The sequence below is a fragment of the Symphalangus syndactylus genome, chromosome 6 (genome assembly GCF_028878055.3).
Source record: "Symphalangus syndactylus isolate Jambi chromosome 6, NHGRI_mSymSyn1-v2.1_pri, whole genome shotgun sequence".
In the NCBI taxonomy this organism is placed as follows: Eukaryota; Metazoa; Chordata; class Mammalia; order Primates; family Hylobatidae; genus Symphalangus; species Symphalangus syndactylus.
Genome location: NC_072428.2, coordinates 67090703 through 67117045, shown reverse-complemented (window position 1 = coordinate 67117045; position 26343 = coordinate 67090703). Strand labels below are relative to the sequence as shown.

Below are 26343 nucleotides of genomic sequence, written 5' to 3'. Positions count from 1 at the left end.
TATTGGTAATTGTTGAAGCCTGACTTGGTACATCGTATTCACTACTTTCTTCACTCTTCTATATGTTTGAAACTTTCAAGTATAGAGTTAAGAAAAACAACCCTGTCTTGTCTTTTCGGAAACATAATAGCCAACATATCAAAGCTGGTTTTATCCTTCCTAAGACACTGTGTAAGAAATATACTGGACAATTATTGGGTCAAAAAAGAAACTAAAAGAGAAATTGAAAGATGTCTTGAAAGCCTGGCACAGTGATGCAAGCCTACAGTCATAGCTACTTGGGAAGCTGGGGCAGGAATGGATCACTTGGGCCCAGGAGTTCGAGGCTGCAGTGAGAGCTATAATTGCACCTGCGAATAGCCACTGAACTCTTAAGCCTGAACAACATAGCGAGACCCCGACTCTAAAAACATATATAAAGATACCTTGAGACAAATGAAAATGGAAACACATGTTAAAACTTATGGGATGCAGCAAAAAGTTTTAAGAGGGAAGTTTATAGCATTAAATGCCTGCATTAAAAAAGATTGCAAACCAACAACCTAAACCTCAATACCTCAAGGAACTAGAAAAAGAACTAAACCTCAAGTTAGTGGAAGGAAATAACAAAGATCAGAGCAGAAATAAATGAAATAGAAAAAAAAATGAAAAAACAAAAAGCTAAACAAAATTGACAAAACCTTAGCAACACTCAATAAGAAAAAAAGGAGTCGAATCAGAAATGAAAGAGGAAATATTACAGCTGTTAACATACTGAGTCTCCCATCAAAGAAAAGCCCAAGACGGGGCTTTTCTGTTTCACTAAACATTTAAAGAATTAATACCTCACATTCTTCTCAAAAATGAAGAGCAGGGAATGCTTCCAAACTCATCTTACAAGGACAATATTAGCCTGATACCAAAGCCAGACCAAGGACACTAGCAGAAACAATATCCCTGATGAACGTAAATACAAAAATACTCAACAAAATACTAGCAAACCATCATCTTCAGCAATACGTTAAAAGAATCATCCACCATGACCATGTGGGATTTATCCCTGGGATGCAAGGATGTTTGAACATATGCACATTAATGTGATTTACCATATTAACAGAATGAAGGACAAAAACTGTACATTATGACAATAGATGCAGAAAAAGCATTTGACAAAATTCAACACCCTTTCATGGTAACTCCCAACAAAACAGGTATAGAAGGGATGAATGTTCCTCAACACAATAAAGGCCATGTGTGACAAGCCAATAACTAACATCATACTCAATAGTGAAAAGTTGGAGGCTTTTCCTTTAAGATGAGGAACAAAGTGATAGGTATTAGCCCAATTTGCTCATTCTACATTGTATACGTGTATGAAGCATCACATTGTACCCTATAAATATATACAATGGTCAATTAAAGACATATATATAATTTCTTCCTGGTTTCTATTTCCTCATACAACTTCTAAGACCCTGGAGAATATAATTTCTTCTTGATTTCCATTTCCTGATACAACTTCTAAGAACCTTGAGATCACTTGAGTGAAAATAACGTGTTTTTGTAGGCTAATGAGATAACTGGTGACTGGGGGCCTCTGGATAACATCCATTAGGAAAAGAGATGTTACTTCCTCAGTATTTCAGGGAAAGGAGAGAGGGCAAAAATAGAGTATAAACATGTGGCTGATAACTGGCCTGTGAGTTCTGACTCCTGGACCTTTCATTATCTGCACTAACTTTAACACTCGATATTCTAGCCTGGCCAACATGGTGAAACCCCGTCTCTACTAAAAATACAAAAATTAGCTGGGCATGGTGGCACACACCTGTAATCCAAGCTACTTGGGAGGCCGAGGCACGAGAATCACTTGAGCCTGGGAGACAGAGGTTGCAGTGAGACGTCTGAGACAGCACCACTGCACTCCAGACTGGGCAACAGAGTGAGACTGTCTCCAAAAAAATTAAAAAACAAACCTCAAGAATGGAATCGTGAATAATACATTTCTAAGCACCAAAAGGAAAGATGATATTCTCACCCAGTTAATCATGCAACAGGAAGGATTTCATCATGCAGTATTTTGCAACAAGAACCTAGTCAATCTCATTTTGCTAAAAGGATATGACAGTATTCCTTGTCTTTTGTGATGTTGTACATAAGAATTTACTTGCTATAAAGGTTTACTTCTTGAAGTTCCTATTAAAATTTCTAAAAAACAATTGAAGGGTTCATTGGACCAAGACAGTAAAAGGCAGTAAGTTTTCCTGTTTATTCAGACTTAAGCATTATACTATTATCAGAGAAGTAAACTGTGCTTCAGAGACAGCTCAGAAAGGGGCAGTATCAAACACTGTACAAGATATGAAAACTAAACTTTAAAAATGCACATATTTATAGAAACAAGGTTCATGAATCTTTTTAAAAACCTGACAAAATTCAGTCTTTTGTATTTTTCTCTGGCTCACCTCATTTCACCTCCAACCTTAGCTTATGATCATTCAGGCTTTCTTCACTCCTCTGCTTCAAGTTAACCCCTCCACATGTGATCTTGGTCTTCCCTCTTTAGGGAATTCCTTCACTCTTTAGGGAATTTTTGCCCACAAATAAATGCAGTGTGCCTTATGTTGGAGACAAAATAACCAACTATTCCCAACCTTATGATCTCTCTTAGCCAGTAACATCCTTCTAGAAAAGGGGCAACAACTCACTACATGGACATACTTGCCATCTCTCTCATGATCCAACCCACTGCATTTAAGCTTCTATATCCTCTCCTCCTTTGCTCTAATGATATCTCCTCTAAGGTTACCAATGGCCTAGTTGCAAATCTAATGGCAGTAATATTTTTTAAACTATAAAGAAAGGTTACAGTTAAACATTATCATAGGTTCTAACTCTGTAGAATTTTAAATATCACTTATGAAACTATTAAATAAATCATTAAAAAATATAAAACCATAGGAACTATAATCTCCAATAATTATAAACATTTAGAATATATTTAGGGCTTATTATATGTCAAATACTGTTCTGTCTCACACATAACGAATCATTTGATCCTCACAACAACCCTGAGGCAAGTATTATTATCCCTGTTTTATACACAAGGAACCAAGCATTGAGAAATCGTTTATCCAAGGTCATGTAGTAGGAGAGCCAAGATTTGAATTCACTTTAGTTCTAGAGTCTATACTTAATCTCTGTATTACAAAACTTTCTCTGGTTAAGAGAACCACAAAAAATAACCATTATAAAAGATAAGGCATAATTTTATTACTTTTAACTTTTTTTCACCACAATGAAAGTAACTAAACACACAGCATTACAAAAATAAATTTTTATTAAAAGCAGTAGAGTCTGAGCAGGAAGACAGTACAAAGAATGTAAACAATGTAAACATCACTACATTCAGCTCAGCCTGATTGAACGCTGAAAGACAACTCTAAATGCTCTACGTGCCCTTACTAGCAAGATACATTAATTCTATTTTACACAGACAACAAACACACTCTAATTTTGATTAGGGAAAAGTATTTTATCGAAGTCGATCCCAGCGCCAAATACTGGCATCATCACAAACAGCTATAAGAATGCTGCTATCCCTGCTAAAACTGGTTTGTCGAATAGCAGCACCACATTTATGATGAGTCAGTGTTGTACATCTAGGGAAAAAAACATGACAACAGGTTAAAGACCACACATAACATTGTCAGTGTCTACCCTAAAACAGTGGATTAGAAAATAAGCAGATGTTCCAAGTCATACGAAAAGCATTTAAAACCCAAATATACTTCACTAAGAGCTCAGTCTCAAATTTTATAAAATTTGGATATATTTTAAGTTCAACAAGCACTACATAATTTGTATAAAAACAAGAAATGACTTGTCACCAAGGTACTTAGGAAAAACAAAAATTATTGGAATAAAAAAGAATAACTTTAACTCTGAAAACAGTAAATGTTAAAAATGACTTAAGGATGGCACTGCAAATATAAATGATCTTCTCTACATTGGCATACAAGTGTGGAGAAAAAGCCTGAAATTTTGAACAGAAATTTCTAAATACTTACTTGGCTTTATGAGGATCTTCTACTTCTAAATCCCAAACATAAAGTTTGCCAACTTGATTGCCCAATGCAAGCATCTGTATAAACATATTTTTAAAAACATCAAATTAATAAAATTACCAGGTTCTAAAGCATTGGAGGAATCCTCAGACAGCTTTCTTGTTTCAGAAAAAGCTCAGTTCCAGCCTCTGTGCTCTTGACTATTTCTTTGGGTCTTATACTCCTGATTTGTAAATATGAATAAGAGCAATTAATACATCACAAGTGTCTTGAGCAAGTAAGAAGGCATTTTGCAAATTTATGAAGGGCCTTACAAATTTACATTGTTAGCATAGTACTTATTTTTTCTTCTGCCTTCAAGAAATACTGCAAAAGCTGTGGAAAGCCTTCCAAAGTTTTCTTACAGAAATAAATACCCAAGTAATTTGTTACTGCAAAATCCTAACAATAGATTTCTTTAAATTTTTAGGTAACTAGTATTTTATCGGTCTTCTATCCTGATTTTTCTCTAGGAAACAGTTACATAGGTAGATTGACAATCTAATTACTAAAACATTAAGTCTTAGTAATGTTATGATAATGTTTATATTACGGAACATAAACACCTAATTTCCACCATTGATACCTAACTGCCAACTTAATTTAAAGTAAGCACTGCAGATCATATGCAGAGCCACAAAAGTAGAATGAATAACACCAAAGTATTTGATGAATGACATCAAAGGGCAAAGTAATCAATACAAAACATCAGGGTAGATTTGTAAAGGAAAAAGAACATGGACACAACAGAAAAAGCTGGAATTACAATGGTCTTTCATAAGTCAGATCATTTCAAAATGTAAAAGTATGTTGATACCTTTTGCCAGAAATCCATAGAAAACCTCATGTACCAAATGTCACACTGGCTGTAATCAAATCGCCCAAGAATAGTCACATTAGACTCACTGGGTTTAATTTTATCTATATCATCTTCCATCTTGCCAGGTTTCCAGCACACAATGGCATTTTCACAAGACTAAAACAGAGAGAGAAATGAGAAAAAGAAATGTTAATGAGGAACTGAATCTTACAAAGTAAAAACAAGGCTTTTCTATTGTTTTGGAATTCACAGCTCTTAGAACCTGGTTAATCCATCTATCAAGTACAGTGATGTACATTCATTTATATTTACAGTCAATGACCATACTTAAGGACAAGAAATCTGATTATCAACAGAATTCGATAATACAGAAGAATCACATTGTCTGAAATACTCATTTTGGAAGTCAACATTTCTCTTCCAAGTTAAACCAAGTTCAGCTCTAGATACTCTGATACCCAGAGACTTGAAGTGTTTTATAGCACAGGTCAATTACAAACACACAGAATTAGAATACATGGCTTTTCATAATCCGGCATTAATCTGGCTCTTGCTTACTTCACTAGTTTCATCTTTCCGCATGTGGTTTCCCATTTCACTTCTAATCACAGGTGGTTTCCTTTACCTTATTAACTATTATTCCTTCATCCAGTATCTGTGCCACACAGTAGGTGCTCAACAGGTATCTTAAGAAAGTTGATGAACTCACATAAATGGCCTTAGAATTCAGTTTGTAAATAGGGCAATCGAACACAAGTAAAGCAGTTGTTTAACATCAAGACACTGATATGGGGATAGGATTGAAATAGGCTTCAAACTTCTACTTTTCCTATCCTACAAAATCAAATTTGTATGCACACACCTAAGCAGTAAGTGGTAAAGAATACAATGAGAAAAAATTGCAAAACTGTGGGCACTATTCATATTACTGTTAGGTCAGTGGTTTGCCCACTAAGGGACATTTGGCAATGTGTCTGTGCTCTAATGGGTAGAGGCCAGAGATGCTACTACACATCTTATAATGCACAGGAAACCCCCTACAAAAAAAAAGAATTATCTGGCCTAAACTAAATAGCACCAGGATTCAGAAATCCTCGGGTAAGTGAACAGTGCCCCTACAGTTTTACTGGACAGCCTACATAATATAGTGACAGGTGGCAGCCCTGTGGGGTTCACAGGCATTTAAATAATTTAATAGTATGGCCACTTGAAGATTAGGGAGGAGACAACACATTCTTTTTTCTTCTCTACCTTTTTTATTTAGACTTTTTAAATCCTAGTGCTATATGACATCTGTTATTCAAGTCTTTAACTGTAAAGACCTTAGAAACCACCTACTGTGATGACTCTTGGCTAAATGCAAAATTGGATCAATAGTCTGTGGAATTTTCTCGAAAGGCTCATCTCAGCCCCTACTGATTCAGAGTCTCTAAGAGAAAGGCCAAAGCAGAAGAACTGTAAAATGGCTCTTCAAGTGCTTCTTACTAACTGCACCGGTGAAGAATTTTTAAGTACTGGAGTCCCTGGATGGAAAAACTAAAGCGAAGTGAGGTAAAAAGATGTTGCCAGAGCTAATGGATGGCTGCACTTCAAAATCATCTAAGAGCTTTTTAGAACTACCAATTCCCAGGGCCTTGTGCCAGATTTAGAATTTCTGAAGGTGAGGTCTAGGAAATCTATTTTTCTAACATTCTCCTAGTGATTACGATGCGGAGCCAGATTTGAGACCACCAATATATCTCAGTTCAGCCTACCACCTAAAATCCAGAAATCCTTTCCAGAAATCTAAGTTCTAAGAGCAGAAATTTAAAAAAGCTAATAGCTTTTTACTTCTGCTGCTGGAACAATGGAGCAGATGTATTTTTTCCTATAAGTCCACTTAAAAGTCTGAGTGTCATACATAAAGCAAACATAAGACTTGGAAAGGTAGAGAAAAGGCAAACAAGTTAGAAACCTTGGAACATAAACGATCACTGTTGACTTTCCTGGGTTTTCTTTTGCCTTATGTATTCCAGACTGGATGAGAGAGAAGGCAGCAACTCAGAAATGCTAATGAGTGAAGACAAAAACAACAACAACAACAACAAAAGCCTGCTTTTTCTAGCCAATGAACCAAAAAAAGTAGCAGCCTAACAAGACAAAATTTTCAGACAACAATGCTCTACTCCAGCCAAACACCCTAGAAAAATCTGTGGACGCACCTCCATCTGAACCAGCAAAAGCCCAGTGAAAACCCATGCTCAAGTTGTAACTAAGCACCCCAAGTGCCTACCCCATGACTCTCCCTGTACCTCTTAGAGCAAAGGGTGACCCGCCTCCTCTTGGGCTAGGGTGGTATCAGAGGAGGCCTAATAGAATTAGGACATTCATAACCACTCATTGGTAAAGCCACCATCAAACTACCCAGAGTGTCAATGGAGACCACTAAGGGGGGCAGTAATTAGGCATCCTGGCCCTTCCCAGCTAGGGTGGTATCAGCTGAGGCCTACGGAAAGCCTTAACTCCCACCCCCACTGAGCAGTAATTAAGCACCAACACGAGGTCAACCGAGTGGGGAACCCGGACTTCCACCCCAACCTGGCACAACACAATGCGCCTCCCTTCCCCAGCTGAAAAGGTATCAGAGAAAGCCTGCTGTGAGAGAAGATCTAAATAAGGTCCAGTGTCTCGTAATACCCAAAATACCCAGGTTTCAATCAAAAATCACTCTTCATACCAAGAATCAAAAATCAACTTTTTAAAAAGATAAAAATCAGCTTTAAAAAGCTAATCAACAGATACCAACACTGAGATAACATGGATGTCAGATCTGACATAGCTTTAAGGCAGGAATATAAAAATGCTTCAATGAACGCAAACATACTTAGAATGAACTGGAAGTTTTATAACTAAAATATACTATTATAACCCAAATAAAAAACTGAATTGATGGGCTCAATACCAAAAGAGAAGAGGGTCAAGAGTCAGTAAATTTAAAGACAGTACAACAGAAATTACCCAATCTGAACAAAAAAAAAAAGAAAAAAGACAGTCCTAGGGACCAAACAAACGATCTAACATTCATATAATCAGAGTCCCAAAATGAGGGAAGAGAGCAGGGCTGAAAAACAATTTGAGTAATGGCTGAAAACTTTCCAAACCTGGGACAAAACATCAATCTACTACAGATTCAAGAATGTCAGTGAACCCCAAACAAGACAAACCCAAAGAAATCCACATCAAGTCATATCGCACTCAAACCTCAAACTAAATATACTCGTGCTCAATCTGAAATTTCACTAAAGGCAAAGAAAACAATCCTGAAAGCAGTAAGACAGAAAGAACATCTTACCTACAGGGGACAAACAATTCCAGTGACAGCAAATTTCTCATCAGAAATTATGGAGGCCAAAGAGGGAGCAAAAACATTTGTCAAGTGTTGAAAGAAAATAACTGTGAATCCAGAATCCTATATTCAGTGAATATATCCCTCAGAAATAAAGAAGAAATGAGGCCATGTTCAGATAAAGAAAAACTAGGAGAATCTGTTAACAGCAGACCTGCTCTAAAAGAATGGTTAAAGAAAGTTTTCGAAACAGAAAGAAAATTAATTAAGAAGATTTCAATTTATCAGTAAGGAAGAACAACAGAAAATGCAAAATGAGTCAATATAATACTCTCCTTTTCCTTTTGGGTTTTCTAAATTATGTTTGATGGTTGAAGAACAAAAAAACTGATACAGTTCTCAAATATAAATAAATATTTAAGACAATTATAAATGGAGAACAATAAAGTGATGTAAAGGGAAGGAAGCATTCTAAATTTCACTCAAATGGCTTGTGCCCATAATCCCAGTGCTTTGGGAGGCCAAAGCAGGGGAATCACCTGAGGCCAGGAGTTTAAGACCAGCCTGAGCAACATAGCAAGATTCCCACCTCTACACATTAAAGAAATTAGCTGAGCATGGTGGTGCATGCTTCTAGTCCTAGCTACTGGGGAGGCTGAATCAGGAGGATTGCTTGAGGCCAGGAGTTTCAGGCTTCAGAGAGCTAAGACTCTGCCACTGTACTCCAGCCCGGGTGACTGGCAAGATTTTATTTCTGGAGAAAACAAAATATTGTAAAATGCTGATAATATAGTAGACTAATGAGTTACTACAGATAAATAAAAATGGAATTCTAAAAACTGTTCATGTAACCCAGAAAGTTAGGGGGGAAAAAACTCAGAGAGAAATGAAAAAGACAAAAAGAAAAATGGCAGACTTAAAATAATAACTGATATTAAGGCTTAAATATAAATGGTCTAAATACACCAATTAAAAGACATACGCAGAATAGATTTAAAAAATGACCCAACTATATCATCTACAAGAAACTTAATTATAATATACATAGATTAAAAGTTTGAAAAAAGATTATGTAATAAAAAAAGAGTCAACTCCAAAGACATAGCAATACTAAATGTGAATGCACCAACAATAGAACTGCAAAATGTGACAGAACTGAAAGGAGAAAGAGAAAAATCCACATTGTAACTGAAGATTTCAACACCTGTCTCTCAATAGTTGATAAAATAGTAGACAGAGAACAAGGATATAGAAGAATTCAACAACATCACCAACCAATTAAACACTTATACAACATTCCACTCAACAGAATACATATTCTTTTCAAGCTCCCATCAAACATATCTAAAATAGAGCCATAAAACAAATTCTCAAAAACTCAACAATCTAAGCTACCATCTTAAGAAACTGATAAAAGTTGGCCGGGCGCGGTGGCTCACGCTTGTAATCCCAGCACTTTGGGAGGCCGAGGCGGGCGGATCACGAGGTCAGGAGATCGAGACCACGGTGAAACCCCGTCTCTACTAAAAATACAAAAAATTAGCCGGGCGCGGTAGCGGGCGCCTGTAGTCCCAGCTACTCGGAGAGGCTGAGGCAGGAGAATGGCGTGAACCCGGGAGGCGGAGCTTGCAGTGAGCCGAGATCGCGCCACTGCACTCTAGCCTGGGCGACAGAGCGAGACTCCGTCTCAAAAAAAAAAAAAAAAAAAAAAAAAAAAAAAAAAAGAAACTGATAAAAGTTGAGCAAAATAAACCAACAGCAAACAAAAGAGAAGACATCAATAACATTTACAACAGAAAACAAACAATAAAAAGCTAGTTCTTTGAAAAGATCGATAAAATTCACAAACCTCTAGCAAGACTGACCCAAAAAAAGACCTAAACTGCCAATTTCAAAAAAGAAACTGCCAATTTCTAAAATGAGACCAGCCCTGGCAACACAGCAAGACTCCATCTCTACAAAAAAATTTTTTTAATTAGCCAGGCATGGTGGCCCACGCCTATAGTCCCAGCTACTCAGGAGGCAGAGGTGAGCAGACTGCTTGGGAAGTCGAGGCTGCAGTGAGCACCACGGCCAGTTGCACCTCAGCCAGAGTAAGACCCTGTCTCAAAAAAAGAGAAAGAAATGGGTTATCACTATAGACCTAGCAGATGTTGAAAGGATAATGAGAGAATATTACAAACAGCTCTGTACACAGATTTTACCTTAGATGGAATGTACCGATTCCTCAAACAGCACAAACCACTACAGCTCACCCAGTATGACCTGAAATGAAGTAGTTAATTTGAACAGCCCTATAACTATTAAGTTAAGGGACCTCATTAAAAAGTTTCACTAGCCGGGCAGTGGCTCACGCCTGTAATCCCAACACTTTGGGAGGCCAAGGCAGGCAGATCACTTGAGGTCAGGAGTTCGAGACCAGCCTGGCCAACATGGTGAAACTCCATCTCTACTAAAGAATACAAGCTGGGCGTGGGGCACGCCTGTAATCCCAGCTACTCAGGAGGCTGAGGCACGAGAATCACTTGAACCCAGGAGGTGGGGGTTGCAGTGAGCTGAGACTGCACCACTGCACTCCAGCATGCACAACGGAGCAAGACTCTGTCTCAAAAAAAAAAAAAAAAAAACAAAGTCACACTAATTTTGCACAATCTCTTCTGGAAAATGGGAAATAGATCATTTGCCAATTCATTTTATAAAGTCAGTATTACTAATACCAAAACCAGAAAAAACAGTACCAAAAAAAAAGTTCAGACCAGTATCATACCTCATGAATACAGACACAAAAATCCTTAACAAAATATTAGCAAACAGAACTTAGCAATACAAAAAATTACACAGGATGATCAAGTAGGAATGTATTCCAGGGTTCCAAGGCTGGATCAATATTCAAAAAATCAATCAATATAATCCACTCTATTAACAGGCAACACAAGATAAACCACATGATCATATAAACTGATGAAGAAAAAGCATTTGACAAAACACCATTCATGAAAAAGCTCTCAAAAATTTAGGAACAGGAAACAGTTCTTAACTTTCCCAACTTGATAGAGAATATCTACAAAACAAAACAAAACAAACCCTAATATACTTAATTGTGAAAGACGGAATGACAAGTCAAGAATATCTGTTCCTAACACTGCTATTCAACACAGGACTGAAAGTTCACCAGTGCAATAAGGCAAAAAAAGAAAAGGCATATAGATCACAAAGGAAGAAATAAAACTGTCCTTATTTGCAGATCACATCATAGTCTACAGAGAAAATCACAAAACACACCTTGAATATGTAGTCTAGCTAGATCACAAGATTCAAGATTAATATGCAAAAATCAATTATATTTCTATATATTAGTTATGAACACATAAAAATGGAAAATAAAAATATAAAACAGTTTATAATTGCTTAAAAAATACTTAGGTATAAATCTAACAGAGCAAAAACGGGACTTATATGCTAAAAACTATAAAATGCTGATGGCAAAAGTCAAAGAAGATGTAAATAAATGAAGAGACATACCACAGTCATGGATTAGAAGACTCAGCACAATATTAATTCTCCTCGAAATTATATATACAGGTTTAATACAATTCCAGTCAAAAACTCCTCCTCAAAACAACTCCCGGCAAGATTTTTATAAATGTAGAAAAGATTATTCTAAAATTTATACACAGAAAGGCAAAGGAATTAGAATAGCTCAAAACAATTATGAAAAAAAAATAAAGGTGGGAGAAATCTATCAGATTCCAAAAATAATTAGAGAGCTATAATAATGAGGACTGTGTATGTAGTACTGGTGGAGGGACAGATATACAGATGAAACAGAACAGGAAAATCAGAAACAGCTCCACGTAAGTACAGCCAAACAATTTCTGATAGAGGTGCAAAAGCAATTCAGTGGCGGAAGAATAGTCTTTCAACAAATGCTGATGGAACAACTGAGTATCTATAGGGGAAAAATGAACTTCAACCTAAACCTCACACCTTCATAAGGAAATCAACTCAAAATGGATTACACATTCAATGTAAAACATAGCAGTATAAAACTTTTACAAGACAACACAGGAGAAAATCTTTAAGGTCTATGGCTTGGTAAGGAGTTCTCAGGCACAACATCAAAAGCATAATCCATAAAATAATTTTAAAAAATCAATATACTGGATTTAAAATAAATTAAAAACATTTGCTCTGTGAAAGACCCTATTAAAGAGGATGAAATGACAAGCTACAGACTGAAAGAAAATATTGGCAAACTATGTATCTGATACAGGATTCATATTTAGAATATATTCAAACTCTCAAAACTCAACAGTAAAAAAAAAAAAAAAAAAAAACACAACAACAAAAAACCAATCCAATTAGAAAATGAGCAAAAGATATGAAGAGACATCACCAAAAAGGATATATGAATGGTAAATAAGCACATGAAAAAGATGTTCAACATCACTAGCCATCAGGGAAATGCAAATTAAGACCACGATGAGATATCACTACACACCTATCAGAACAGCTAAAATAAAAAATAATGACAATACCAAATGCTGGCGAAGATTCGGAGACACTGGATCTCTCATACATTGCTGGTGGGAATGTAAAATGGCACGGCCACTCTGGAAAATAGTTTGGCAGTTTCTTAAAAAACTAAACAAACTTAACCATGACCCAGCAATTGCCCTCCTAGGCATTTACCCAGAGAAATGAAAACTTAAGTCCACACAAAAACCTGGACACAACTGTTGATTAGCAGCTTTATTTGCAATAGCCCAAAACTGGAAACGACCAAAACCTCCTACCATAGATAGTTAAATAAACTATGGTAATCCATACCATGGAATACTACTCAGCAATAAAAAAGGAGAACTACTGATACAGGCAACAACCTGGATGGATCTCAAGGGTCTGAATGGAAAAAAACAATCTTAAAAGGTCCCAAACTGTACCATTCTTGAAATGACAAAATTCACGTGATAAAATGACATAAAACTATACACACACATTGTACCAGTGTCAATTTTCTGGATTTGATATTATATTACAGTTATATAATATATAAACTTTGGATTCTGGATAAAGATCATATGGGACCTCTCTGCACAATCTTTGAAACATCCTATGAATCAAGTTATTTGAAGGTCAAAAGTTTAAAGAAAAAATTAAAAAACAGTTTACACATAAAGCCAAGAAAAAAGTAAATCAGGCTCTGCCCAAGAAAATGTGAAGTGGCCTGAAATTCACATCAAGAAAAGAAACTGGACACCAATTTCACCAAATTTGATAATCCTAAATGCTCATGTAACATCACCAATAGCTTCTCTAAATTATCAGCTACAAAAAAATACAGACACACAAACACACACACACACACCCAGATGGCCCTGACTTACAATGGTCTAATTTACAATTTTTCAACTTTACCAAAATGGTACAAAACAGCTGCAATTTTGAAGTACTTGGAATTTTTAATTTTGATCTTTTCCTGGGCTAGCAGTATGCAGTATGTCAGATATTCAATGCTTTATTATAAAACAGGCTTTGTGTTAGATAATTTTGCCCAACTGTAGGCTAATTCTGAGCACATTTAAGGTAGGCTGGGCTAAGCTGATATTCAGTAGGTTATGTGTATTAAATGCGTTTTCAACTTATGACGAGTTTATCACGATGTAATCCCATTATAAGTTGAGGAGCATCTGTATAAATCCATCAACAGGGGCAGGGGTTGGCAAACTACAGCCCATAAGCCAACTCCAGCCACGTTTTTATAAATAAAATTTTACTAAAATAGTCACAGAGATACAAAAAAACAAAAACAAAAGCCAATTCTGTTGGCTTTAGTTACTGGTTATCTTTTAACAATACTGAATATCAGAGAACACTATCACCTTATAAAACTATACTCATCTTACTGGAGCACAAAGAATTATAATTCAATGGCATGTTTTATTCTTAAAACAAGTTTCTAAATATATCAAAATAGGAGACTTTAAAAAAGGCAACTTCCCAGCTGCCATTCAATTTAATAAACTACATAAACTGCTCCCTGCCAAGTTCCAACACGCGCACACACATACACACACACACACACACACACACACACGATGGAAGTACAGCTTAACTGCAGTTACCATACCTTAGAAAGTATCAAATCGCCTAACCATCGCACACAATCAACATAATTCCTATGTATGTCTCTGGTAGAAAAATCAGGAAAATGGATTTTCTGAGAAATAAATGGCCTGAAGGAAGAATGGAAATGTAAAAAGTTAAAAGAAAAAATTATAGTAGAATCATACTCTTTTTCATTTTTGGATTTATAAAACTTGGAAAAACAAAATGTAAGACTATTAATTCCTCTGTGTTCCTACATAACCAACCACCTTATCTATTTATTGAAAGCTAAAGTCTCATTCTACTTTTGTTTATTTTTCTCCATTATTATCCAATTTTATTTTTGTCCTATGATAGATACTTCGTTTATAAACACTGTAGTTTCCTGCCTTTTACTGTATATAACCCAAAATTAATCACTTCAATTCTGGGTACCCTAACCAATAAATAAAAGCCTGATCAGTTTCCCACAGAAAATATACTAAGCTACCTACTCAGTCCTTAAAATTAAGCATTAAGTCTATAAAAGTCAATAATATCTACACTATTTCAAAAGACAGTCATCTTTCCAGGAACAACTAAACATCATTCCAAAGTCTGCTAAAGATAAGTCTGGAGTCCTGCCGTGAGCAATAATTTCTGAAAAGGATGCCTTACAGGAATTTAAAATTTCTTAAGTGGGGCGGGTGCGGTGGCTCCCAGCACTTTAGGAGGCCGAGGCAGGTGGATCATCTGAGGTCAGGAGTTCGAGACCAACCTAGCCAACATGGTAAAACCCCATCTCTACTAAAAATACAAAAAAAAAAAAAATTAGCCAGGCGTGGTGGCGGGTGCCTGTAATCCAGCTACTTGGGAGGCTGAGGCAAGAGAATCACTTGAACCTGGGAGGCAGAGTTGCAGTGAGCCAAGATTGCACCACTGCACTCCAGCCTGGGAAACAAGAGCGAAACTCTGTCTCAAAAAAATAAATAAAATAAAATAAAATTTCCTAGGACTTTTCCAAATAATTTTTGTATTTAGGAAACTAAATGGCACCATTGTTTTCATTAGAGATATTTGTGAGAAGAAACAAAACACGCTGCTATTAATTCTGGAGTTATTTAATTAACAGTACACTTAACATTCCTAATATACTCAGTTTGAAATCAGAAATAGCTGTATAAGTATAATATGCCGTGAACTGGTTGTCTTAGGCAATTCATATATCCTCTCTTTACCTTTTCCCTCAGATATGTAAAAAAGCACTTTGGATTGCAGCAACTAAAAACAATCCTTCCAATTCAAATTCTGGGATATTTTGTTGAAACATTAAAATGTTATTTATGATCTGATATAAATTCTTAACTCTGCTATAATTATATTAATTGCTTTTTAGCTAAGTACATATTATAATTGTATGGCCAAACCTCTCTCAAAGAAAAAACGAGTACAACTGTTATTTTTTGAAAACGGTGAAATATAGCTTGTATTTATTCCAGATATCTAGAAAATAATCTAAAAATATAAATTTAACATTGTACTACTAGCTCCTGGTGTTTTAAAGGAGAAAGGTAAAACTTTTAATAATTCGTAGAGGACACTTAGGTCTGATGAATGTTAGTGCATTGAAATATCTACTGATGCTTACAAATTTAATAATCTATTAACAATTTGGCCTGATAACCAGAAAATGAATTCTAGCTCTTTGCTAAAACAAAAGTGCCAACAAAGTTAACATGCAGACATACAACATTTACAGTGAAAGTGTTAATGACAGCCTGATAAGATTCTACACGCAGTTACTGCATTAAGAATTGAGACATTTCAAAAATATACTAAGAAAACTGCAAAATTCCCCAACCTATAGTACCATGAAGCGAGGCTCCTGCATTTGAATTCTCTCCGTTTAATGAAGTGAGCATCATTTAGGGAAAAGCATTATCATGAATTAGAGCTAAGAACTCCATTGTTTAAAACTGTGGTTTACCATCTTGAATTAGAATTAATATCATTTAAAAAAGTTAACATTATTCTAAAGTGTCCTTTACTCTCCCTAGTCCATAATAAGCTTAAAGTGATTTAAAACTTTTACACTTATAACTTAAAAGGCCAAGCATATGCATACCAAAATACAAATAAGTAAAATGTGCTACTAAGATGACAACACAATTTAAAGGGGATTTTGAAAACTAAGCCACAAACACTGCAAATAAAGGACTTCTTAAAGGGGTGAATTTTATGGTATGTAAATTATCCCTTAAAGTTAAAAGAAGGTCTTCTAAACTCAATGTTGGGGCTTATATAGCAATTTTGGGAAAAAATAAAACATATATTCAATAGCACAACATAGCAAATTGTTTCAAATACCACAACTGTTACCTGTTAGTTTTATTTGGATTATAATCGTAAGATTCCTTAATTGCATTCATCATTCTCTTTGAATTGATCCTCCAAAGTTTAAGAGAATGATCCATACCACAGGACATTATTTTTTCACCCAAAAGATCATAATCCTGTATGTAAAACCAAAAAGTTTTATATAAATTACAGCTCCAAATTATATTTATCCAATTTTTGCCTAATGTGCAACATAGTGAAAACTGTATTTCAAATCACAATACAAACTACATTTTGGGTTTCATCTAAATAGGCCATAAATCAGAGTTTACTACTTTCAAGATTTACAGTTTTAGTTTGTCAACATCGGGATATATGAGCATTGTTACAATGTATAAATCAAGAAAAAATTACTTAAACTTAGTTTTATCTATTCAATTACACTAAAATATTTATTTTGCTTATTTTGAAGGTAAATTGAATGCTAAGGTAAAATAATTATTCTGACACAAAGAGCTGAATAGTGATATTACTTTTCCTATCCAACCTCAACCAGCCAATGAAACTGACATGTGCATGTGAAAATACATGAATCCTTAAAGAGCTGACATTTTACTTTATAATTCTAAGTCAAAATATTTTGAAGTTAGTTTTAGAGTTCACTTTTAAGTGAATTTTTAAAAGTCTAATAAAAAACAGATTTTAACTTTTTGCATTTGCTGTTTACTAATTTTTAACAGGCATGTAACAGATCATCTATTGTAACAACCTCATTTCATAGGCAGACACTAAGGCCCAGAGATGCTATTTAACTTAGCAAAAGGCACATAATGAGTAATGAAAATCTCACACCTATCCACCTATCAGTGAACTCCTGTATTACACAGAGAGTTATATACTGTCTCCTGCTCTCCTGTATTACACAGAGGAGCTATATACTGTCTCCTGCTCTCATTCTAAGAAATAACAGTAGAGAATTCTATTGAAGAAGTGTATTTTCCTTACTAACCTAGATATTATATGTTAATCCAGCCTTTGAATTAATTATGAGCACCATTTTATAAGAGCCTAAGAACTTTAGGCTTGATGTTTATTGAATTCACAGTTGTGGTACTTCGAATTACCTCACTGTCAACAGCAACAAGACATCCTTCGAGACAATACCACTAATTTGGAGTTATTAATAAAGAACAGTTCACTTGGCTTTTACACACATAAAGCCAGATGTAGAATGCTACTGCAACTTTTAGGAAATCCAAGTTGACAAGGTATTCCAAGGAAGGTATGATTCTCACAAAGGAATCCAAACCCCAACATAGGAATATTTTAGTACCTTCAACTAAAATGTTACATGCTGTAAAATATGGTGCCCCTTTACATAGTTTAATGGAAAACAATCTAAGAGGTGTGAAATTACTACAGGAATCAAATGAGCTAAATATGGAACATAAGCGAAAATAATGTTAAAATCTGAAACCTAACTAAAAACACTTGTATGATAGACTGATGGATTACAATACATCAATATAAAGGTGGTATTTATCTTTAAACTGGTCTTGTATTATACCACGCCACCCAAAGAGAATGGCTAGAAATAAGTTACCTAAAACTGTGTGAGCACAATAAAACACTTCCAAAAAGCAAAAAAATTACGTTTCAACTTCAAACAAAAGATTGAAAAGCACTTTAATGGCTACATAATTTTTTTCTTTAATAACTGCAAAACAGCAAAACAAACATTAACTTACTGATTTTAGATTAAAAGGAAAGGAGTAAGATCATACTGCTCTCATAAGACTCCAGGGATTGGTAAAAAGTGCAAGTAATTTAAAAATAAATAAATAAATAAATATAGTCTTTACTTGTTTTATTCCTTCATCTGGAGATTAAAATCTTCTATGTCAAACATAAGTGAATGTCTGCCTGACAGGCTACATGAAACACATTTTCTTATAAGGAGAGAGTTCCATGGAGACTGTTCACAGCTATGTAAACCTGAAAGTCATTGCCCTGCAGTTTCCAACTTACAGCACTTAGAACTTCATCTCTGTGCCCTTCTACGCCTCCAAATATTGCCACCAGAGTGTCCGTTTGGATATTCCATAATCGTAAAGCATGATCTAGTATAAACATACAAAAATTAGGCGAATGTTTTTTATTTACTGTGAACTTTCAACATCTTGTGAAAGAAAAACTACTAAAGTCTAGATGTAAGTTATGCACAGTAAAGCCTAAAAATGGAATCCATATTACACAGCAACTTAAAATGTTTACATCAGATGTAGAATTAGCTAGGTAAGTGCTATAGTTTGAATAGGTCCCCCCAAAAGCATGTGCTAGAAACTCAATCCCCAATGCAATAGAGGTGTAAGCTGGGGCCTAATGGGAGGTATTTAGGTCATGGGGGCTCCATCCTCACAAATGGATTAATACTGATTATAAAAGGGCCTGAGGCTATAAATTCAATCTCTTGCTCCCTCACACCCTCTCCTGCCCTTTCGCTGAGACGATTCAGCATGAAGGCCCTCACCAGATGCCGGCACCATGTTCTTGGACTTCCCAGTCTCCAGAACCATGAGCCAAATAAATTTTTGGTCCTTATAAATCACCCAGTCAGCCAGGCACAGTGGCTCATGCTTGTAACCCTGGCACTTCAGAAGGCCAAGATGGGAGGACTGCTTAAGCCCAGGAGTTTGAGACTAGCCCTAGCAATATAGCAAGACCCTGTCTCAACAAAAAATTTAAAAATTAGTGAAGCCTGAGCAATAGGACAGAAATTAATTAATGAATCCATCAGTCAGTCACCTAGTCTGTGGTATTCTGTTATAGCAGCACAAAATGGACTCAGAATGTTGGTACTCAGAAATGGGACTATTGCTATAAATACTTGAAAATGTGGAAATGACTTTGGAACTGGGTAATGAGGAGAAGCTGGAAGAATCTGGAGGAGCAGGCTAGAAAAAGCCTATACTGCTGTGAGTGGAGCATTGAGGGTAATTCCAGTGAAGGCTGAAAAGAAGACAAGAGCTGCAGGGAGAGCCTTTATCTTCTTAAGGATTACTTAAGTGATTGTAATCAGAATGTTGGTAGAACAATGTTGGTCTCAGACAGAATGAGGTTGGTCTCATTCAATGAGGTCTCAGACAGAAATGAGAATTTATTGGAAAATGGAGTAAGAGCTATCCCTGTTGGGGGGGTGTGATGGTTCATGCCTGTAATCCCAGCACTTTGAGATTGAGGCAGGAGGATCACTTGAGGCCAGGAATTCAAGACCAGCCTGGGTAACATAGTGAGACCCCATCCCTACAGAAAATAAATTAGCCAGGTCTAGTGGTGTGTACCTGTAGTCCTAGCTACTTGGGGGACTGAGGCAAGAGGATCAATTGAGCCTAGGAGTTTTGGGCTGCAGTGAGCTATGATCATGCCACTGCACTGCCTGGGTGACAGAGACCAACCCTGTCTTTAAAAAATAAAAATAAAAAGCCAGGCCAGGTGTAGTAGCTCATGCCTGTAATTCCAGCAGCATGGGACGCTGAGGTGGGTGGACACTTGAGCTCAGGAATTCGAGACTAGCCTGGGCAACATGGTGAAACCCCATCTCTACAAAAAATACAAAAACTAGTGGGGTGTGGTGGCATGTGCCTGTAGTCCCGGCTACTCGGGAGGCTGAGGTGGAAGGATCACTGGCATGGTGCCGGCATCTGGTGAGGGCCTTCATGCCGAATCGTCTCACAGCAAAAGGGCAGGAGAGGGTGTGAGGGAGCAGAGGGTGTGCCACTGCACTCCAGCCTGGGTGACAAGAATGAGACCTTGCCTCAAAAAAATAAATTAAATAAATAAATAAATAAAAGCCATCCTTGCCATACAGTTGTGAAGAACTTGGCAGGACTGTGTCCATGCCCTAGGACTTTGTGGAAGGCAGAAGTTAAGAGCAGTGAATCCAATACCTGGCAGAAGAAATATCTGAGCATCAAAGCATTCACAGTGATGCATGACTTCTTCTGGCTGCTTATCATAAAATGAGAAATGATCTAAAGGTGAAATTTGTAATTAAAAAGGAAAGCAAAACAGAAACATTTATAAACTCTCAGCCTGGCCACGTAAAGAATAAAAAAGCAGGCTGGGTGTGGTGGCTCACACCTGTAATCCCAATGCTTTCGAAGGCTGAGGTGGAAGGATCATTTGAGCCCAGAAGTTCAAGACCAGCCTGGGCAACATAGCAAGTCCTTGTCTCTTCAAAAATATATAAAATAAAAAAGGGTGTTTGGGAGAGAATATTAAGGATGTGGCTAAGTGACTAATTGCTAAGGAGATTAATAGGGAAGAGAAGGCAGGTTCTATTCACCAGGACAATGGGATAATGACTACAAAGGCATTTCAGAGATCTTCAAGACATAGCTAGGACCTTGAGGGCAAGGTTTCCAGAGTAGCACCCGTGGAACCTCTACATTCACTGTCCAGGGCCACTTCAGCACTTTGCTCCCCCTATTCCAAGGCAGTGCTCTTTGGTCACCCCATAGCTTGAAGGGGCTCAAGTATGGCTCAGGCCATAGCTTCTAAAGGTACAAGCAGCAAATCTTGGCAGTGTCCATGTGGTGTTAAGTCTGCAGATGCAAAGAATACAGGAACTGTGGGGGCACGGCTTCCTCTGTAGATTTCAAAAGACATCACAAAGAGCCTGGGGCTCCAGGCAGAAACTTTTCAGAAGGGCAGAGCCACAAAGCAGTTCCCACTACAGCAACACCTGGTGGAGCCATGGGGAAAAAGCCATCCCCCAAATCCCAGAACTGCTGAGCTACCAGGGCACACCACCAGCCTGCAAGAGCTGCAGGCACCCAACTCCAACTCATAAGATGCTATGTGGGCTGCACGTGGCAAACCCATAAGGATGGGGCTGCCCAAGGCCTCTGGGGCCCAAACCCCACACCCAGCATGCCCAGAAGGCAAAACATGGAGCCAAGGAAGATTATTCTGGTGCCTTGGATTTAATCTTGTTTGTTCTGTTGGGTTTTGGACTTACTTGGGACCAGTTACCCTTATTCTTGCCTCTCTCTCCTTTTTGGAAGGGACCGTCTATCCTATGCTTTTCCTACCACAGTATTTTGAAAATAGATAAGATGCCTGATTTCACAGACCCACAGATGGAGAATTTACCTCAGGAGGAATCCTGCCTTGAGTCTCACCCATATCTGATTGAGGATTTGAATTTTGGGGGCTAGGGGCAGAATGCTACAGCTTAAATGATCCCCCCAAAAAGCATGTTGGGAAACTTAATCCCAATGCAGCAGTGTTGGGAGATGAGACCTAATGAGAAGTGTTAGGTCATGAGAGTGCCACTCTTACGAATGAATTAATTCCAATTATAGAAAAAAAAAGGCTTCAAGTTCAATTTCTTGTTCTTACTCTCTAATGCCAGGTTAAAATGGACTAAGACAGTAAGTTCAGAAATATTTATGTGGTCTGAAAAATATTTTAAGTATATTTATCTCAAATAACTTTCTTTAAATAACCTAATTTGATGGAAATATACTTTTGAAATAAAATATAGATTTGACATAAGCAATTTTATCCCACAGAACAAGATACTAGCTTTTCCCTTCACCATACTCACATTAAAAAATTGAAAGGGGACTGAGATTTATGATTTTTACAGTAAGCCGAAAACATAACTACATATATCATGCACAAGTTTATAGAATGATAGTCCTTCTTCAAAAATTATGCAACTATAATTTGAGCAATGTTATATTAAACATTAATAAAGAATGTATAGCAGGCCAGGTGCAGTAGCTCACACCTGTAATCCCAGCACTTTGGGAGGCCAAGGTGTGAGGATCTTTTGAGGCCAGGAGTTTGAGACCAGGTTGGACAACATAATGAAACCATATCTCTGCAAAAAATTTTTAAAAATTAGCCAGGCATGGTGGTGTGCACATGTAGTCCCAGCTACTCAGAAAGATGAGGTGGGAACATTGCTTGAGGCCAGGAGTTCAAGGCTACAGTGAGCTGTGATCACATCACTCTACTATAGCCTGGTTGACAGAGTGAGATCCTGTCTCTAAAACAGTATTTAAAAAAAAGAAAGAGTGTAAAGCAAAGACACATCATGTAAACTTGAAATATAACAATGTTCATTCTGTCTGTGAATATAAATGCATCACATAAACACCCCAGAGGCAGTAATACATGTGAAAATTAACAGTGCTGTAAAAATGATTCCTCGATTTCAATTTTGTACAAGCTTTTGTATGGACATGTTATTTCTCTTGGGGATACATATGTACACCCTCACCCACACAACCCTAGGATATACATACATATGTAAACACCTAGGATTAGTGACTCTATAACATTTTGAGGAACTGCCAGATTGTTTTTCAAAGTAGTTACATTTTACATTCCCACCAGCAGTATGAGAGGGCTCTGATTTCTTCTTGTGCCAGTCAATACTTGTGAGTATCTAACGTTTTTATTACAGCTACCCTAAGTAGGTGTGAAGTGGTATTTCACTGTGATTTTCATTTGTATTTCCTTAATGATTAATATGATCTTTTCATTTGCTCAGTGGCCATCTGTGTATGCTCTGTGAAGAAATGTCATTCAGAACTTTTGGCCATTTTTAAATTGGGCTGTCTTTTTATTGTTGAGCTATAAAAATTCTTGATACACATCCCTTATTAACTGGGAATCGTGGCTCATGCCTGTAATCCGAGCATTTTAGGAGGCCGAGGTAGGAGGACTGCTTGATGCCAGGAGTTTGAGACCAGTCTAGGTAACACAAGGAGACCTCGTCTCTACAAAAACATTTTTTTAAAATTTAGCCAGGTGTGGCAGCACATGCCTGTAGTCCTAACTACTGGGGAGGCTGAGGCAGGTAGATCACTTGAGCCCAGGAGGTTGAGGCTATAGTGAGCCATGATCACGCCACTGCACTCCAACCTGGGTGACTAGGCGAAACTCTGTCTCCAAAAACAAAAAATAAAAATCAAAGTCCTTTATTAGAATGATTTATAAATATTTTTTCTCCTTTTGGGTAGGCTTTTTTACTTTCTTGATAGTATCACTTGCAGTACAATTCTTATTCATGCTCAAACGTCTGATTTTTAAAAATGCTCTTACTGACACAATAGGGGAAGACCAGGGTTAAAAGTTGTGATACTGGGCTGGGCACAGTGGGTCACGCCTGTAATCCCAGCACTTTGGGAGGCCGATGCAGGTGGACCACCTGAGGTCAGGAGTTTGAGACCAGCCTGGCCAACATGGAGAAACCTCATCTCTACTAAAAATACAAAAAATTAGCCAGGCATGGTGGAGGGCACCTGTAATCCCAGCTACTTGGGAGGGTCAGGCAGGAGAATCACCTGAATCCAGGAGGCAGAGGTTGCAGTGAGCCAAGATAGAGCCACTGCACTCCAGCCTGGGCGCCAAAGCAACATTCTGTCTCAAAAATAAATAAATAAATAAATAGAGGCAGGATGCGGTGGCTCATACCTGTAATCTCAGCACTTTAGGAGGCTGAGGCAGGTGGATCAACTGAGGTCGGGAGTTCAAGACCAGCCTGACCAATGTGGAGAAACCGTATCTCTACTAAAAATACAAAAATTAGCCGGGCATGGTGGTACATGCCTGTAATCCCAGCTACTCGAGAGGCTGAGGCAGGAGAATCTCTTGAACCTGGGAGGCAGAGGTTGCGGTCAGCCAAAATTGCACCATCGCGCTCCAGCCTGGGCAATAAGAGCCAAACTCTGTCTCAAAAAAAAAAAAAAAAAAAAAAAAAAGAAAAGAGAAAAAAAAAGTTGTAATATTTAGAACAAGTGAGGCATTATGGCCTATACACTTGTCCAGAAATATCTGAGCCCCAATTAGTGTTATCAAGAGACAAGAAAAAGTAATCAACTCTTCCTAGAGTGATTTCCAAAATGCAATGCTTTCCCTTTATGGGAATATTTGAAATAACTTATCCTGAAAAACTTAGCATTTTAAAGAAATCCTATAGGAAATCCTTTATAAAACAAAAGCTTTTTTAAAAAAGAAAAGCAATATGAATTTTCATATGTAGTATTTATTATTACATGATTGGACAGAATGATTTGGATATGCTAACGTAGCCTGGGATTTTCCTACTAAAATTTACTGTTATAATCTTTTTTTTAATTTGGCTTTTTTTCCTTAGAACACTATCTGTCCACACACTGGGGCCTACTGGAGGGTAGAGGGTGGGAGGAGTGAGAAGTTCAGGAAAAATAATTAACAGATACTAGACTTAAAATAAAACAGGACCTGTTAACCTAAGTAACAGAGAGGCTCTCTAAAATAAAAGATGTTTATATGGAAATAAAGCACTGCAATGAGAATGTGCATGCCAAAGTAAACTATGTGTGTTTTCCGAGAGGTAAAGGAAAGACAGAAGTTTTTAAAGAAAAAAAATGAGAACAATTACATAATTGTTTTGAAATAAGATTGGCCACAAAATCAGTAACAAGGGTGATGCCAGTCTCAGGATGGAGAGGCACTTACTGCATTATTTTCTGTGTACGGTTGTGATGGCCTTTGTGCAAGGTTGTGGTTGTGTTTTTTTGTGAGTTTTTATTATCAGACATACAAGCATGTGGACTCTCTTCTCATGGTTTTTCCTATTTGTCAGGGTTTTCTTGACATTAGTGACTTCATCTTAATTCTGACAAATTGCACAGACTAAAGAAATATTTGCTTCACTTACCTTTACTTACTGACAGGAGAAGATTTGGATCTCTTGGGTGGAATTTCAGCTCATTGATAGCATTTCCATGGCCAACATAGTGCTACAATAAATTTAAAACATTTCAAGTTTCCTATCTCAAAATCAGTAAATTTTTTTTCATAAATCTTTAGTTTCACTTAAAGTAGTGGTTCTCAACCTTGGCTGCATACTAAAATCACCCAACAAACTTGAAGTGAAAAGGGAAAAAAAAAAAAAAAAAAAAAAAAAGAGCCCAGGCACAGTGGGTGGCTCATGTCTTTAATCCAAGCACTTTGGAAAGCTAAGGCAGAATCGCTTGAGGTCAGGAGTTCAAGACCAGCCAGGGCAATGCAGCAAGACCCTATCTTCATACACACACACACAAAAATTAAAAATTGGCCCCAGCTACTTGAGAGGCTGAGATGGGAGGATCGCTTGAGCCCAGGAGACGGGCTGCAGTGAGCTATAATCATGCCACTACATTCCAGCCCGGGCAAAGGAGTGAGAACCTGTCTCAGAACAAAAAAAAAAGCAAAAAAAAAAAAAAGATACTCAGAACTCCACCTGCAGATATTCTGATCGGATTAGCGGAGGCTCCAATATGCTTAGGGTTTTAAAGATCTTCAGGAAAGTTTGATGTGGCCCCAAGTTAAAAACAGCTGATGAAAGTGATTTGAAAAACCCGTCTTCTTATCAACTTCCTAGGCTTCACCTTTATGTTTGTTAACAAGGTCTCTTTGATAACACCCCTCCAGTTTAGGCATCTTGGAAAATGGACTCGCTCTTATTGTTCATTTAGAGCCTCCCAAAGCAAACCATGACAAGGGTGAAGGAAGGAAATTATTTAAGAAGAAAACACTACAAATATTAACATTTTCCTACTTATTCCTTAATTTACATTACCCAAATGTGACAAAGGTCTCAAAAGACTCATCTAAAGAGAGCAGTAAGAAAAGTACAAATCAAATGA

The 26343-nt window shown here is 37.1% G+C and overlaps 1 protein-coding gene across 3 annotated transcripts in view; it reads right to left on the bottom strand.

Moving 5' to 3' along the window:
• Positions 1 to 3301: 3301 nt before the first annotated feature.
• The window catches only part of EED (embryonic ectoderm development), a 35467-nt gene continuing 12425 nt past the window's right edge, over positions 3302 to 26343 (bottom strand). The window contains exons 6-13 of one of the 3 annotated variants that reach the window (XM_055283158.2): positions 25374 to 25455; positions 18683 to 18774; positions 16697 to 16830; positions 14361 to 14466; positions 12769 to 12843; positions 4903 to 5061; positions 4050 to 4123; positions 3302 to 3641 (exon numbers count right to left, since the gene is read on the bottom strand). In XM_055283158.2, the coding sequence (XP_055139133.1) occupies positions 3515 to 3641; positions 4050 to 4123; positions 4903 to 5061; positions 12769 to 12843; positions 14361 to 14466; positions 16697 to 16830; positions 18683 to 18774; positions 25374 to 25455 (849 nt within the window). In that variant the 3' untranslated portion in view covers positions 3302 to 3514. The remainder of the gene's footprint in view (positions 3642 to 4049; positions 4124 to 4902; positions 5062 to 12768; positions 12844 to 14360; positions 14467 to 16696; positions 16831 to 18682; positions 18775 to 25373; positions 25456 to 26343) is intronic. The other 2 variants (XM_055283159.2, XM_055283161.2) reach the window with 2 other exon arrangements.